The 16,733-nt window shown below is 42.1% G+C and overlaps 1 protein-coding gene across 1 annotated transcript in view; it reads left to right on the top strand.

The window, feature by feature from the left end:
• Positions 1 to 16,733, top strand: part of abcc8b (ATP-binding cassette, sub-family C (CFTR/MRP), member 8b) — a gene marked incomplete at its 5' end in the record, with an annotated part of 114,266 nt that overhangs the window by 15,762 nt on the left and 81,771 nt on the right. Inside the window, 10 exons of the mRNA XM_081372289.1 lie at positions 1,557 to 1,721; positions 1,931 to 2,086; positions 2,180 to 2,314; positions 4,184 to 4,346; positions 9,001 to 9,041; positions 9,202 to 9,294; positions 10,284 to 10,342; positions 10,599 to 10,701; positions 11,662 to 11,790; positions 12,312 to 12,384. Coding sequence (XP_081228415.1) covers positions 1,557 to 1,721; positions 1,931 to 2,086; positions 2,180 to 2,314; positions 4,184 to 4,346; positions 9,001 to 9,041; positions 9,202 to 9,294; positions 10,284 to 10,342; positions 10,599 to 10,701; positions 11,662 to 11,790; positions 12,312 to 12,384 — 1,117 coding nt within the window. The remainder of the gene's footprint in view (positions 1 to 1,556; positions 1,722 to 1,930; positions 2,087 to 2,179; positions 2,315 to 4,183; positions 4,347 to 9,000; positions 9,042 to 9,201; positions 9,295 to 10,283; positions 10,343 to 10,598; positions 10,702 to 11,661; positions 11,791 to 12,311; positions 12,385 to 16,733) is intronic.

The raw sequence follows: 16,733 nt of genomic DNA, 5'->3' as shown, positions 1-16,733 counted from the left end.
ACGAAAACTTCAGACTCAGTGTGCACGGACCTTTAAAAATTGCCTGGACGTCATTGCATTCCATAACTAAACATAAAATCAAGGGGCGTCCAGTTATTGATGTCCAACTCATGTTAGTTTTGAGAGCTGCATGGAACTGGAATAAAGTTCATGAGTAAAACTGAATACTCGTTTAGTGCTTTTCCATCCTTTTCAGAAAGATTTTATGGGAATACTTTACAATGTCTAAGGCTCCATTAGTATTAAACTCTCTGAGGGTTTGTCATGGTGATGGATATGATGTTAAGTAATGGGAACTTATTGTAACGTGTTAAAAAGAGCTGCATAAATATTCTTTAAAATTCTTGATTTTTGTGTTTCACCTAAAAAAATACAAATAAATGATGTGTGACTTCAGTGTCCAAGTAACCTTACAAAGTTGGACCATGATATGTTTAAAGACCTATTTGCATTTTAAAATAATTTGGAATAATATTTTTGCCCCTTTCCAGTATTAATGTATTTTTTGGAGAGCAACAAGAAAGCATTATAGCGTTAGTAAGTTCCAGTGCAACAGCTGGTGCTGTTCTGTGACATCTGTATCACTGAAGCGCCAGCGTTTTAAATTTTGCCACTTTGAATGTGTAGTATCCATGTTCCTGACAAACACTCAGGACGATTGCTTTGCGTTTCAGTTTAGTACTTGTCAAATCTGATTGTGTGCCGCTGCATAATATTTGTCACTTGATATGCAAATGGTTTATGGAAAACCTGATTTTGAAACAAGTTCATATTACTTTCTTCTGAAATGTTTTGTTGCTAATTTGTAGGTGCACAATTTCTCTTGCTAAAAATACATGATTCTCTATTTTTACACAAGGAAGATGATGTCATCGCATGATCAGTTTGAACACACTTAAGTGGCTTCAAGAGCACAGAAATGGCTTTGATAGCTTTGAGATGGCCGAGGCATATTGCATGCTATTAGATGACTGTGTGCTCTTGAGCTTTAATGAATATGGGGAGTTTTGCATTCAAATCACATTATTTTCCTCATATTCTCCATTGTTGCGGCTCCTCTCTTCCCAGTCTGTCAGTAACACTCTGTTTACTTCCTGTCTCTATGAAGCTCCTCCTTCTGAAAAGCACACTGTGCTCTGATTGGTCAACTGGAGCAGTGTGTTGTGATTGGTCGAGCGCTTTGAGTGTGTTTGGGAAATGTCCCGCCTCTTACCATAACAACCAGTTTAACACACTACTAACTAACTCAACCAGGCCCCGCCCCTTTATTCTGCGTATAAATTATTATAATGAGGAATATTGTGACGTTTGTTCCCGGAAGAAACTCAAGACTACAATGGAGGCGTTTCAGGAGTTCAGGAACACTGAGACTGATATAGAGAAGAACTGGAGCTTTGCAGAGCTTTTTCATTCTCAAACGGCAACATTAAAGAAAAGTCATTAAATTATGGGGTGAAATGTGACCTGGACATGTCTCTTCAAGATTCACCCATTTATCAATATTTTACACACTTCACACACACACACACACTCTTTTTCACTCTGTGTGTTTATAGGTGAAGCTGCTTGGAGTGCACTTCATCTCCTCGGAGGCGTTCTTGGCGAATGCGTATGTTCTCGCTGTTCTGCTGTTTCTGGCCCTGTTGCTGCAGAGAACTTTCCTACAGGCCTCGTATTATGTGGCCATTGAGACCGGGATAAAACTCAGAGGAGCCATTCAGGTATGATTAATAAACCCCGTCTGTCAATAAACTCTAGTTTTTATGTTCATTGTTCTGTTAAAATCGGCACGAGACAGAAGAAAAAACAACAACAATTGTTCGGTTTGATGTCATGGTGATTTTAATTGGTAAGATGAAGATTAATGACAATCCTTTGATATTTTTCTAGTAACTTGGAAACATTTCGTCATTGTTCTTCTTTCCCACAGACTAAGATTTACAATAAGATCATGCGCCTGTGCACGTCTAACATGTCTATGGGTGACATGACCACGGCTCAGATCTGCAGTCTCGTGGCCCGCGACACCAACCACCTCATGTGGTTCTTCTTCCTCTGTCCCAACCTGTGGGCCATACCGGTTCAGGTTAGCATCAGGGATTGTTTCGTTTAAAATTGTTCAACCACCTACATGAATACATGTCTGCATTGTAAATTCTGCTGATTATTTCATGTGTAGATTGTCATTGGTGTGTTACTCCTCTACTATCTGCTGGGAGTGAGCGCTCTGATTGGGGCGACTGTCATCATGGCTTTGGCTCCGCTACAGTATTTCGTAGCCACTCGACTCTCACGCGCGCAGAAGAGCACTCTGGTGAGCAGTTCCGTCATAGATACTAGCCACGTTTCCATTATCCTTCAAATTGCGCAAATTGAAATTGTGAATTGAAAATATGCTTTTCAATATGCAAAAACTCCCATTTATTGCAAAAAAGATTTTACGCTCGCATGAGGTGGTTTTTCAGGCAATTCGAAAAATAAATATTTTGCAAAACTGCAATGGAAACAGTTTTTGCGCATTTACAGTCACCTGACGTAGATGACTGTACGTATGGTGTAGATGGTAGTCTAGGTACGCTAGACTGTAGATGGTGTGTTTGGACAGAATACGAGACAGAGTTCTTTATTAAACTCATATAAGACAAAAGGAATATGGAGCTCAAACCCAGGAATAATGGATTCTAAACCTCAAATTAATGCCACAATCAAGACCTCGAAGCAGAACTGAGGGAGAAACACCCAGAAACTCCTCATATGTGCCTCTCACAAGTATAATAAGGGTCGTTCCTCACCATTAATGCTTGGAAAACACACATACATCTCCTTCGATTAATAATAATGGCCAGTGCAGTGGCTGGGATATAGTACAGAAACCTACCGACGTCCGTTGCCATGGTTTTTGGAATGATTTTACTTATTGCGAGAGGAAAAAATGAAGTTTTAGTCGCATAACATCGGTTAATGGAAACGGCATCATTTCGCAATCGTTTTTTGTCGATATTTAGAAAAAATCGCAAAAGTTTTGCGCAAATCTGTAATGGAAACATTCCTAATTTTGCAAAAACATTTTTACGCTCGCATGAGGTGTTTTTTCAGGCAATTTGAAAAAGGAATATTTAGCAAAACTGCAATGGAAACGCGTTTTTACGCATTTACAGGTCACATGACGTAGATGGCGTGGTACGTTTGGAAAAAAATAAGTTTTAGTCGGCATAACATCGGTTAATGGAAACGCCGTCATTTCACAATAGTTCTTTATCAGCATTTAGAAAATATCGCAAAAGTTTTGCGCAAATCTGTAATGGAAACACAGCTACTGCCAATAAATATAGTAACCCTGTAAAGCTTGACATAAAATAACATATTTCTTTAAAAAATGGATTCATTTATTTAAAGAAAGTTTGCATATGTGTTGAGTATCATATTTGATGTAACGCTTTTTATAATGTATATAGTATGATATAGTGAGAATATGGAGCTCATACTCAGGGAGGGAATAAAGCTGAGAAAAAATATGCAATTTGGCGTAGATGCTGATATTTATATGGACAAAATGTGATGAAATTCTGATGCTTGCAATGTAAATCAGTGAGATTATATTTATCATATAGCAGACTATAAACATAAAATGCATATAAATATCAGCTGTATATCTGCCAATAATATGTCTTGATAAAATGATATTTAAATGCTTAGTTTTATGATCAAAGCTCTGTAGTTTTAAAACGTATAATGCAATTCAATGATAATGATGTATGATAATAAAGTAAACAGAAGTTGCTTCAGTCCAGTAAGTGTTCATCTTGAAATATTACTAACAATATAAATGTTATACAGTAAATCAGCGCAGATTTCTCAGCAGAAAAACACGCAAAGCACGAGCTGAAGGAGGACATTTGTACTAAAAGACTTTTACTTGCTAAAAATGTCTAAACTATCAATCAGACGACAGAAGGAATGGAGTAGAGTGTATGCGACTGGTTTATCAGTCATCATTTATCATCATTTAGAGGCCTTAGTAATTTATTTATCAAATATGATACAGTAGCCTTCATTAAGTTAGAGAATAGAAAGCATATACTGTACATCAGCATGAGTGTATTGTAAAATCAGTTAGCATTGTGGGTCTGTAATGCATGGAGTACGCAGTTATGTCATTGTGCTGTGTGTTTGTGTGTTACAGGAATACACCAGTGAGAGACTGAAGAAAACCAACGAGCTTCTGAGGGGGATCAAGCTCCTGAAACTCTACGCGTGGGAACACATCTTCAGATCCAGCGTTGAGGAAACACGCAGACAAGAGCTGAGCAACCTCAGGACGTTTGCTCTCTACACGTCCCTCTCCAGTGAGCCTCAAATCACACCCCAAATATACACTTTACCGAGAGTTTCTGCAGGATATATACGCTTTACAGAGTGTTTCTGCAGAATATACACTTTACCGAGAGTTTCTGCAGGATATACAGTATGCGCTTTACTGAGTGTTTCTGCAGGATATATGCGCTTTACTGAGTGTTTCTGCAGGATATATGCGCTTTACTGAGAGTTTCTGCAGGATATATACGCTTTACTGAGTGTTTCTGCAGGATATATGGGCTTTACTGAGTGTTTCTGCAGGATATATGCGCTTTACTGAGTGTTTCTGCAGGATATATGCGCTTTACTGAGTGTTTCTGCAGGATATATGCGCTTTACTGAGTGTTTCTGCAGGACATATGCGCTTTACATGGTGTTTCTGCAGGATATATGGGCTTTACTGAGTGTTTCTGCAGGATATATGCGCTTTACTGAGTGTTTCTGCAGGATATATACGCTTTACTGAGTGTTTCTGCAGGATATATGCACTTTACTGAGTGTTTCTGCAGGATATATGCGCTTTACTGAGTGTTTCTGCAGGACATATGCGCTTTACATGGTGTTTCTGCAGGATATATGGGCTTTACTGAGTGTTTCTGCAGGATATATGCGCTTTACTGAGTGTTTCTGCAGGACATATGCGCTTTACATGGTGTTTCTGCAGGATATATGGGCTTTACTGAGTGTTTCTGCAGGATATATGCGCTTTACTGAGTGTTTCTGCAGGATATATACGCTTTACTGAGTGTTTCTGCAGGATATATGCACTTTACTGAGTGTTTCTGCAGGATATATGCGCTTTACTGAGTGTTTCTGCAGGATATATACGCTTTACATGGTGTTTCTGCAGGATATATACGCTTTACATGGTGTTTCTGCAGGATATATACGCTTTACAGAGTGTTTCTGCAGGATATATACGCTTTACATGGTGTTTCTGCAAGATATATACGCTTTACATGGTGTTTCTGCAGGATATATACGCTTTACTGAGTGTTTCTGCAGGATACGCTTTACATGGTGTTTCTGCAGGATATATGGGCTTTACTGAGTGTTTCTGCAGGATATGCTTTACTGGGTGTTCCCGTTCAAAAGCTACAATCGATGCTGCGCTGCTTAGCGCATTGGGAACGTCTTTAATGGTGACCTGCTGTGAATATAGTGTGTAAACATGTCGATGGAATCACATGGAAGTAATATAGCCTCGGTCAGTGACGTCATCGGCGCGCACCCACGACACAAGGCTATAATTACATGAGCCGCAGGTGCATCGTCAGTTTTTTTGTCTTCAGGCCTCTCTGTGTTTGGTGTGCAAGCATTTATCTCCTCTCTATCTACTATAGATCTTTGTTAGGAGTTATTTAGTCTAAGCTGACAGTGTGCAGATTTTCTCTTTCTCATCTCTTAACGATCTAAAAAGAGTTTAGAAAAAGTGAGAAAGAGAAATGAGTCAACAGATTAAGCGCTTTGTCCCTCCATGTTCTCGTCCCATGTCAGAACTGGATACACAAGCTTACTGTTTTGTCTGTTTGGGGGAAGAGCATGCGGCTCTTGCGTTGGAGCAGGGCGAGTGCAAGCATTGCGAGTTGTTTACAGTCAAAGTGCTGCGCGCTCGCCTTAGCTACTTCCAGACCCCACCCACCCCATCGTGGGGCTCTCGCATGGATCTGGCTGACAAGCAAGAGACGGGTCCGTTACTTTCCCTTGCTTTGTCACCAGATCCACGTGATCCTGAAGCGCACCCTGGTGCTTCTTTGGCTCACGCAGGGGATGACGAAATATCTCTTGGGTCTGTGGACTATGAGCAGCCAGACTATGAGCGTTCCTCTCGCGAAGATAAATCTGTCGAGGAATTGCTCAAGGTGGTTACTCGAGCGGTGGTCAGTTTACAGCTTGACTGGCCACGCGATCAAGAGATACCCAAACAGTGTAAGCTAGAGGATAGGTTTCTGTCCGGTGGCAGGGGGGAGGGACCAAAACACCAGTCTCTCCCCTTCTTTGACTATCAAAGTCATGGAGTAAACCATATACTTCCCGTGTCTTTGTGCCCTCGACGTTGACTTTTTCGACTATCGTGGGTGCGAAGTCGCGGGGGTATTCGGAGATGCCTCGGGTTGAAGAGACGCTCACAAGCTATCTCTCGCCCGAATCGGCATATTCGATTAAGAAACCTACCCTCCCCACGAAGCCATGTAGAACAACATCAGCGCTCGTGGGTAAAGCGTATCAAGCTCCAGGTCAGGCTGGTGCTGCGCTGCACACTATGGCAGTGTTACAGGTGTACCAGGCTGACCTGTTGAAGGACTTGAGTGTTGGCAGTACCATCGACGAGGAACCCTTCACCGAACTGCGTAGAGCCACAGATCTGTCTCTCCGTGCTACCAAACAGACGGCCCGTGCAATCGGCTGTTCTATGTCAGCACTGGTTAGCACGGAGAGTCTGATGGGAATCAAGGATAAGGATAGAGTTTTCTTGTTAGATTCCCCAGTCTCACCCTCTGGCCTGTTTGGCGACTCAATTAACACCGTCGTCACCAGGTTCAGAGAGGTCAAAAAGCATGAGGAAGCTTTTGTGCAGTTCCTTCCTCGCCGCACTCAAGGGTAGTGGACATCGGCCACCCAACCTCTCCCCGGTACTTCAAGAACCAGGGAGATTAAAAAAGCAGAGTGTGGCGAGTTGCGCTCCCCCTCGTAAGGATGGGGGACCGGCTCGCCGCACCCAGCAGCCTCCCAGACCAGACCTCAGGACTATTATCAATAAAAAGAGGAAGTCCTGATGGTCTGGCGCCCAGTCTGGTGGGGGTAGCGTATTATATCTGACCGCCCCTTCTCGTTACCCCCACGAAAGCTCTCCATCCCCACCACCTCTGGTGCTTTGGGGGGGGGGATGGGGGGGGGCAGTGGTTTTCAGCGAATTGTTAGATGTTCCGTTGCTTCCTGCTTTCATCCAGGACACAGAAGATCTAACATCCCCTCAAAAGGAAGTGTTAAAGTTGATACCACTATCAGAGAGTCTGGTAGCGTGGAAACTTCTGCCAGGCGTTTCTGCTTGGGTATTAAGCACAGTGCAAATAGGATACAGAATCCAATTTATTCGTCGTCCTCCGCGTTTCAACGGCGTGGTCTCCACTTCCGTGAAACCGGAGCTGATGCACGTACTGTCACAAGAGCTACAAACTCTTCTGAGCAAAGAGGCCATAGAACATGTTCCTCTTCCAGAGAGAGAGTCGGGCTATTACAGCAGATACTTCCTGGTTCCCAAGAAGGACGGGGGGTTGCATCCAATCTTAGATCTTCGAGGCTTAAACCGTACAGTCAAAGCACTCAAGTTCAAGATGTTAACCCTCAAGATGGTCGTGTCGCAAATTCAACATCACGATTGGTTCGTCACGATCGTTCTGAAGGATGCATATTTTCCCATACAAATATTGCCACAACACAGGAAGTTCCTGAGGTTCGCTGTCGGGGGCGAAGCATACCAATTTCGGGTTCTTCCATTCGGCCTAGCCTTGTCACCCCGCACATACACAAAATGCTTGGATGCAGCACTGGCTCCTTTACGACTCCAGGGTATTCGCATTTTAAATTATATTGACGATTGGTTAATACTAGCACAATCGCAAGAGATGGCGCTTCAACACAGAGACATCGTGTTAGCTCATCTAGTTTCTCTAGGGTTGAGACTCAACACCAAGAAAAGTGTTCTTTCTCCTGCCCAGAGAATGACTTATCTCGGGATCGTTTGGGATTCGATCACGATGCGGGAACAACTGTCTCCCGCTCGAATCGAGACCATTCGGCTAACCATGAGCAAAGTCAGGCTAGGCCAAGTTCGTCAGTACCAAAAGATGTTAGGTTTCATGCCATTAGCATCCACAGTGATTCGTCTGGGGCTGTTGCACATGAGACCATTTCAGTTGTGACTAAAAGCCAGGGGATTTCATCCAAGGGCCAATCCTCAAAGGCAAATAAAAGTGACGCGCTGCGGGCTTCGTACACTGTCTCTGTGGCTCAGACCCCGGTCCCTCGCCTTGGGTCCCACTCTAGGGGCACCTTGTCGTCGCAGACTGTTAACCACAGACGCCTCCCTGATGGGCTGGGGAGCGGTCTTAAGTGGTCGTCCAGCTCATGGGGAATGGGAGGGTCATCAGCTCGATTGGCACATCAACTGCCTCGAGCTGACGGCTGTATTTCTGGCCCTGAAATATTTTCTCCCCCAGTTGAGAGGTTGTCATGTACTAGTGCGGATGGACAACACAGCGGCAGTCTCTTATATAAATCACCAGGGAGGTCTATAATGTGAAATGCAAACGGATTAAATATGTTATAATGTAAAATGCAAACTTTGATTATTAAATATCTTATGATGTGGTATGAAAACAGATTATTAAATATCTTATGATATAAAATGCAAACTTTGATAATTAAAAATATTATGATGTAAATACAAACTTGGATTATGAAATATATTATAATGTGAAACGCAAACTTAGATTATTAAATATATTAATATGTAAAATGTGAATTTAATAAATATATTATAAAATGAAACATTAAAAAAATGTTTAATGCGACTTAGACATTCATCCATTAAAAATGTATTATTTATTTTATATCAATTATTTCTTTCATTTTTCTCCTCAGTCTTCATGAATGCCGCCATCCCGATCGCTGCTGTTCTCACAGTGAGTCTTTGCCTGCACTTCTTTATACGACTGCATTCATTCCCTCTCTCTCTCTTATGTAACGCTCTCTGACAGCTCAGTTCATTCAGTAAAGCTGGTTTGATAATGGGAGAACAGAGTTTGTGTGACTCCAGCTGAACACACGTGTTCTCCTGCACAGATCTTTGCGGTGCACGTGCGAGTTCACAGTGTCTCAGACTCGGATCTGTCTCCCGCTGTGGCCTTCGGGTCTCTGTCGCTCTTCCACATACTGGTGACGCCCCTGTTCCTGCTCTCCAGTGTCCTGCACTCCACAGTCAAAGCCCTCGTCAGGTGATCTTCATCCTCATCTTCATCATCCTCATCATCTTCCTCATCTTCCATATACTGGTGACGCCCCTGTTCCTGCTCTCCAGTGTCCTGCACTCCACAGTCAAAGCCCTCGTCAGGTGATCTTCATCTTCATCATCCTCATCTTCATCATCATCATCATCCTCATCCTCATCTTCCATACTGGTGACGCCCCTGTTCCTGCTCTCCAGTGTCCTGCACTCCACAGTCAAAGCCCTCGTCAGGTGATCTTCATCTTCATCATCCTCATCATCATCCTCATCTTCCATATACTGGTGACGCCCCTGTTCCTGCTCTCCAGTGTCCTGCACTCCACAGTCAAAGCCCTCGTCAGGTGATCTTCATCCTCATCTTCATCCTCATCTTCATCATCCTCATCATCTTCCTCATCTTCCATATACTGGTGACGCCCCTGTTCCTGCTCTCCAGTGTCCTGCACTCCACAGTCAAAGCCCTCGTCAGGTGATCTTCATCCTCATCTTCATCATCCTCATCATCTTCCTCATCTTCCATATACTGGTGACGACCCTGTTCCTGCTCTCCAGTGTCCTGCACTCCACAGTCAAAGCCCTCGTCAGGTGATCTTCATCCTCATCTTCATCATCCTCATCATCTTCCTCATCTTCCATATACTGGTGACGACCCTGTTCCTGCTCTCCAGTGTCCTGCACTCCACAGTCAAAGCCCTCGTCAGGTGATCTTCATCTTCATCATCCTCATCATCATCCTCATCTTCCATATACTGGTGACGCCCCTGTTCCTGCTCTCCAGTGTCCTGCACTCCACAGTCAAAGGCCTCGTCAGGTGATCTTCATCCTCATCCTCATCTTCATCATCATCATCATCCTCATCCTCATCCTCATCCTCATCCTCATCCTCATCCTCATCCTCATCCTCATCTTCCATATACTTGTGACGCCCCTGTTCCTGCTCTCCAGTGTCCTGCACTCCACAGTCAAAGCCCTCATCAGGTGATCTTCATCCTCATCTTCATCATCCTCATCATCTTCCTCCTCTTCCATATACTGGTGACGCCCCTGCTCCTGCTCTCCAGTGTCCTGCACTCCACAGCCTTCATCATCATCTTCATCCTCATCTTCATCATCCTCATCTTCATCTTCATGTTTCTGCCATTCATGCACTTCAGTAACCAATGCTTCCTGTCATTATTTATTTTTGGATACACATTTAACCTCAGAAATGCCTCTTCTTTTTTATACTTCTCAGTGTGCAGAAACTGAGTGAATTTCTTGGCAGTACAGAGATTGAAACTGATCAGGATCCCATCGCCCAAAGTCCAGCGAACAACAACGGCAACATTAAGTCTGTCGTGAGTATGCGCAAAAGCATATATTTTAAGGAAAGGATACATTTTAATTGAAAGTGAACTATTTTTAGATCCAGTCGCTTTAACATGCGTTTGGGAATTAAACGTGCCAAACAGCTTCACATACTTAAAATGAGAAGTTTCAAGGGCTCCCTGCGGTTAACTGTCATAATTATAATAAAAACATTTATTTAAAATGCACTTTTCTCATACCCAAAGCACTACAACACAGATAAAAAAAAAAGTAAAAAACAAACATGAAATATAAAAATACAAAAATACAATAGCAGAAAAAAAAAAAACAACAACTCAAGAACAGATTTTCAAAAAGATGTGACTTCTTAACCCAGTCCAATAAAATAAAAAAGCTTGATGGTTTAACTCTTGAAAAGAAATAAATTAAGATCACCATAAATATTAGTATTGTTATTTTAAAGTAAAATAAAATGAGTTTTTTATTATTCATTAATTAATTACTATTATTTTATTATGTTTCTTGAATACACCATTCTTTATTTTACATTGAAGCAATTAAAATAGTAATAATAACGGTAATATAATTTGTTATTTAGTAATTTATATATATATATATATATATATATATATATATATATATATATATATATATATATATATATATATATATATATATATATATATATATATATATACAGTATATTATTTTTATAATTATTATTGTTATTATTATTGTTATTATTATTATTATTATTATTATTATTATTATATAGCCGTACAGATATAAAAATCACTTCTTTTTTTTTCAAATTGTTCAGCCCTATAAACAGGCACAACCAAAACCTAGATTTTTAAAAAAGTGCATTTTAAATCAGAAATCACATTTTTATCTGAAAAATCTCAGTTCATTTCCCCGTCTCGACCCCTCATTGTGAAAGAATCCTTTCTGCGGTGCATTAATGAAGTGTTTCTGTTCTCTTCCCTCAGTATGCTTTACAGCTTCAGGCCAAACTAGTGAATCGTAAGAATAAAGCCAAAGACGTGAACAGGAACTTTGAGCATCAAGACCAGAAACTGACAGAATCAGTGTCTCAGGAGGACACAGTGTGTCTTAAGGTGAGATTCATATGATATATATTTTAGTGAATGTCAGTGACATTGATCGGTTGCTTTGCCTGATACTGTTGACGTTGAGGTTTCGATACTCCATCACAACTACATTTTGCATGGTAACACTTTACATTCAGGTTCATTAGTTAACATTAGTTAATGTATTAACTAATATGAACTAACAATAAGCAATACATTTGTTACAGTATTTATTAATCTTTGTAAATAGATTGTTAGTGTTAATGTTACTAGTTAATGTTAGTTAATAAAGTTAATTAGTTAAATATCCAGCTGTTTATTGTTTGTTCATGTTAGTTCACAGTGCATTAGCTAATGTTAACAAATACAACCTTTGATTTTAATAACGTATTTAAATGTTGAAATTAATATTAACTAAGATGAATAAATGCTGTAGAAGTATTGTTCATTCTTAGTTCATGTAAACTAATGTAGTTACAAATTAATTAACCTTATTGTAAAGTGTTACCATTGGCTTTAACAAGAATATTACTGTGTTTCTGTTTCAGATTATAAACGGCTACTTCACATGGACACAGGGATGCCCGACTCTCACCAATATTGACATCAAGGTTCCCTTCGGTGAGGATCTGTCGTGCAGTTTCTGTATGTTGTACTCGCGTGTTTAACGGGACGAGTAACAGTTTCTGTAGTGTTGTACTCGCGTGTTTAACGGGACGAGTAACAGTTTCTGTAGTGTTGAACTCGCGTGTTTAACGGGACGAGTAACAGTTTCTGTAGTGTTGTACTCGCGTGTTTAACGGGACGAATAACAGTTTTGTAGTGTTGAACTCGCGTGTTTAACGGGACGAGTAACAGTTTCTGTAGTGTTGAACTCGCGTGTTTAACAGGACGAGTAACAGTTTCTGTAGTGTTGTACTCGCGTGTTTAACGGGACGAGTAACAGTTTCTGTAGTGTTGAACTCGCGTGTTTAACGGGACGAGTAACAGTTTCTGTAGTGTTGTACTCGTGTGTTTAACGGGACGAGTAACAGTTTTGTAGTGTTGAACTCGCGTGTTTAACAGGACGAGTAACAGTTTCTGTAGTGTTGTACTCGCGTGTTTAACGGGACGAGTAACAGTTTTGTAGTGTTGAACTCGCGTGTTTAACGGGACGAGTAACAGTTTCTGTAGTGTTGAACTCGCGTGTTTAACAGGACGAGTAACAGTTTCTGTAGTGTTGTACTCGCGTGTTTAACGGGACGAGTAACAGTTTTGTAGTGTTGAACTCGCGTGTTTAACGGGACGAGTAACAGTTTCTGTAGTGTTGAACTCGCGTGTTTAACGGGACGAGTAACAGTTTCTGTAGTGTTGTACTCGCGTGTTTAACGGGACGTGTAACAGTTTCTGTAGTGTTGTACTCGCGTGTTTAACGGGACGAGTAACAGTTTCTGTAGTGTTGTACTCGTGTGTTTAACGGGACGAGTAACAGTTTCTGTAGTGTTGTACTCGTGTGTTTAACGGGACGAGTAACAGTTTCTGTAGTGTTGTACTCGTGTGTTTAACGGGACGAGTAACAGTTTCTGTAGTGTTGTACTCGCGTGTTTAACGGGACGAGTAACAGTTTCTGTAGTGTTGTACTCGCGTGTTTAACGGGACGAGTAACAGTTTCTGTAGTGTTGTACTCGCGTGTTTAACGGGACGAGTAACAGTTTCTGTAGTGTTGTACTCGCGTGTTTAACGGGACGAGTAACAGTTTCTGTAGTGTTGTACTCGCGTGTTTAACGGGACGAGTAACAGTTTCTGTAGTGTTGTACTCGCGTGTTTAACGGGACGAGTAACAGTTTCTGTAGTGTTGTACTCGCGTGTTTAACGGGACGAGTAACAGTTTCTGTAGTGTTGTACTCGCGTGTTTAACGGGACGAGTAACAGTTTCTGTAGTGTTGTACTCGCGTGTTTAACGGGACGAGTAACAGTTTCTGTAGTGTTGTACTCGCGTGTTTAACGGGACGAGTAACAGTTTCTGTAGTGTTGTACTCGCGTGTTTAAAGGGACGAGTAACAGTTTTGTAGTGTTGAACTCGCGTGTTTAACGGGACGAGTAACAGTTTCTGTAGTGTTGAACTCGCGTGTTTAACGGGACGAGTAACAGTTTCTGTAGTGTTGTACTCGCGTGTTTAACGGGACGAGTAACAGTTTCTGTAGTGTTGTACCCGTGTGTTTAACGGGACGAGTAACAGTGTCTGTAGTGTTGTACTCACGTGTTTAACGGGACGAGTAAAAGTTTCTGTAGTGTTGTACTCGCGTGTTTAACGGGACGAGTAACAGTTTCTGTAGTGTTGAACTCGCGTGTTTAACGGGACGAGTAACAGTTTCTGTAGTGTTGTACTCGCGTGTTTAACGGGACGAGTAACAGTTTCTGTAGTGTTGAACTCGTGTGTTTAACGGGACGAGTAACAGTTTCTGTAGTGTTGTACTCGCGTGTTTAACGGGACGAGTAACAGTTTCTGTAGTGTTGAACTCGCGTGTTTAACGGGACGAGTAACAGTTTTGTAGTGTTGAACTCGCGTGTTTAACGGGACGAGTAACAGTTTCTGTAGTGTTGTACCCGTGTGTTTAACGGGACGAGTAACAGTTTCTGTAGTGTTGTACTCGCGTGTTTAACGGGACGAGTAAAAGTTTCTGTAGTGTTGTACTCGCGTGTTTAACGGGACGAGTAACAGTTTCTGTAGTGTTGTACTCGCGTGTTTAACGGGACGAGTAACAGTTTCTGTAGTGTTGTACTCGCGTGTTTAACGGGACGAGTAACAGTTTCTGTAGTGTTGTACTCGCGTGTTTAACGGGACGAGTAACAGTTTCTGTAGTGTTGTACTCGCGTGTTTAACGGGACGAGTAACAGTTTCTGTAGTGTTGAACTCGCGTGTTTAACGGGACGAGTAACAGTTTCTGTAGTGTTGAACCCGCGTGTTTAACGGGACGAGTAACAGTTTCTGTAGTGTTGAACTCGCGTGTTTAACGGGACGAGTAACAGTTTCTGTAGTGTTGTACTCGCGTGTTTAACGGGACGAGTAACAGTTTCTGTAGTGTTGTACTCGCGTGTTTAACGGGACGAGTAACAGTTTCTGTAGTGTTGTACTCGCGTGTTTAACGGGACGAGTAACAGTTTCTGTAGTGTTGTACTCGCGTGTTTAACGGGACGAGTAACAGTTTCTGTAGTGTTGAACTCGCGTGTTTAACGGGACGAGTAACAGTTTCTGTAGTGTTGTACTCGCGTGTTTAACGGGACGAGTAACAGTTTCTGTAGTGTTGTACTCGCGTGTTTAACGGGACGAGTAACAGTTTCTGTAGTGTTGTACTCGCGTGTTTAACGGGACGAGTAACAGTTTCTGTAGTGTTGTACTCGCGTGTTTAACGGGACGAGTAACAGTTTCTGTAGTGTTGTACTCGCGTGTTTAACGGGACGAGTAACAGTTTCTGTAGTGTTGTACTCGCATGTTTAACGGGACGAGTAACAGTTTCTGTAGTGTTGTACTCGCGTGTTTAACGGGACGAGTAACAGTTTCTGTAGTGTTGTACTCGCGTGTTTAACGGGACGAGTAACAGTTTCTGTAGTGTTGAACTCGCGTGTTTAACGGGACGAGTAACAGTTTCTGTAGTGTTGTACTCGCGTGTTTAACGGGACGAGTAACAGTTTCTGTAGTGTTGTACTCGCGTGTTTAACGGGACGAGTAACAGTTTCTGTAGTGTTGAACTCGCGTGTTTAACGGGACGAGTAACAGTTTCTGTAGTGTTGTACTCGCGTGTTTAACGGGACGAGTAACAGTTTCTGTAGTGTTGTACTCGCGTGTTTAACGGGACGAGTAACAGTTTCTGTAGTGTTGTACTCGCGTGTTTAACGGGACGAGTAACAGTTTCTCGCGTAAAAGTACTCGCGTGTTTAACGGGACGAGTAACAGTTTCTGTAGTGTTGTACTCGCGTGTTTAACGGGACGAGTAACAGTTTCTGTAGTGTTGTACTCGCGTGTTTAACGGGACGAGTAACAGTTTCTGTAGTGTTGTACTCGCGTGTTTAACGGGACGAGTAACAGTTTCTGTAGTGTTGAACTCGCGTGTTTAACGGGACGAGTAACTGTTTCTGTAGTGTTGTACTCGCGTGTTTAACGGGACGAGTAACAGTTTCTGTAGTGTTGTACTCGCGTGTTTAACGGGACGAGTAACAGTTTCTGTAGTGTTGTACTCGCGTGTTTAACGGGACGAGTAACAGTTTCTGTAGTGTTGAACTCGCGTGTTTAACGGGACGAGTAACAGTTTCTGTAGTGTTGTACTCGCGTGTTTAACGGGACGAGTAACAGTTTCTGTAGTGTTGTACTCGCGTGTTTAACGGGACGAGTAACAGTTTCTGTAGTGTTGAACTCGCGTGTTTAACGGGACGAGTAACAGTTTCTGTAGTGTTGTACTCGCGTGTTTAACGGGACGAGTAACAGTTTCTGTAGTGTTGAACTCGCGTGTTTAACGGGACAGGTAACAGTTTCTGTAGTGTTGAACTCGCGTGTTTAACGGGACGAGTAACAGTTTCTGTAGTGTTGTACTCGCGTGTTTAACGGGACGAGTAACAGTTTCTGTAGTGTTGTACTCGCGTGTTTAACGGGACGAGTAACAGTTTCTGTAGTGTTGTACTCGCGTGTTTAACGGGACGAGTAACAGTTTCTGTAGTGTTGTACTCGCGTGTTTAACGGGACGAGTAACAGTTTCTGTAGTGTTGAACTCGCGTGTTTAACGGGACGAGTAACAGTTTCTGTAGTGTTGTACTCGCGTGTTTAACGGGACGAGTAACAGTTTCTGTAGTGTTGAACTCGCGTTTAACGGGATGAGTAACAGTTTCTGTAGTGTTGTACTCGCGTGTTTAACGGGACGAGTAACAGTTTCTGTAGTGTTGAACTCGCGTGTTTAACGGGACGAGTAACAGTTTTGTAGTGTTGAACTCGCGTGTTT

Source organism: Scardinius erythrophthalmus, assembly GCF_964197995.2.
Source record: "Scardinius erythrophthalmus genome assembly, chromosome: 8".
Classification (NCBI taxonomy): Eukaryota; Metazoa; Chordata; class Actinopteri; order Cypriniformes; family Leuciscidae; genus Scardinius; species Scardinius erythrophthalmus.
This window is presented reverse-complemented; position numbering and strand designations above follow the sequence as displayed.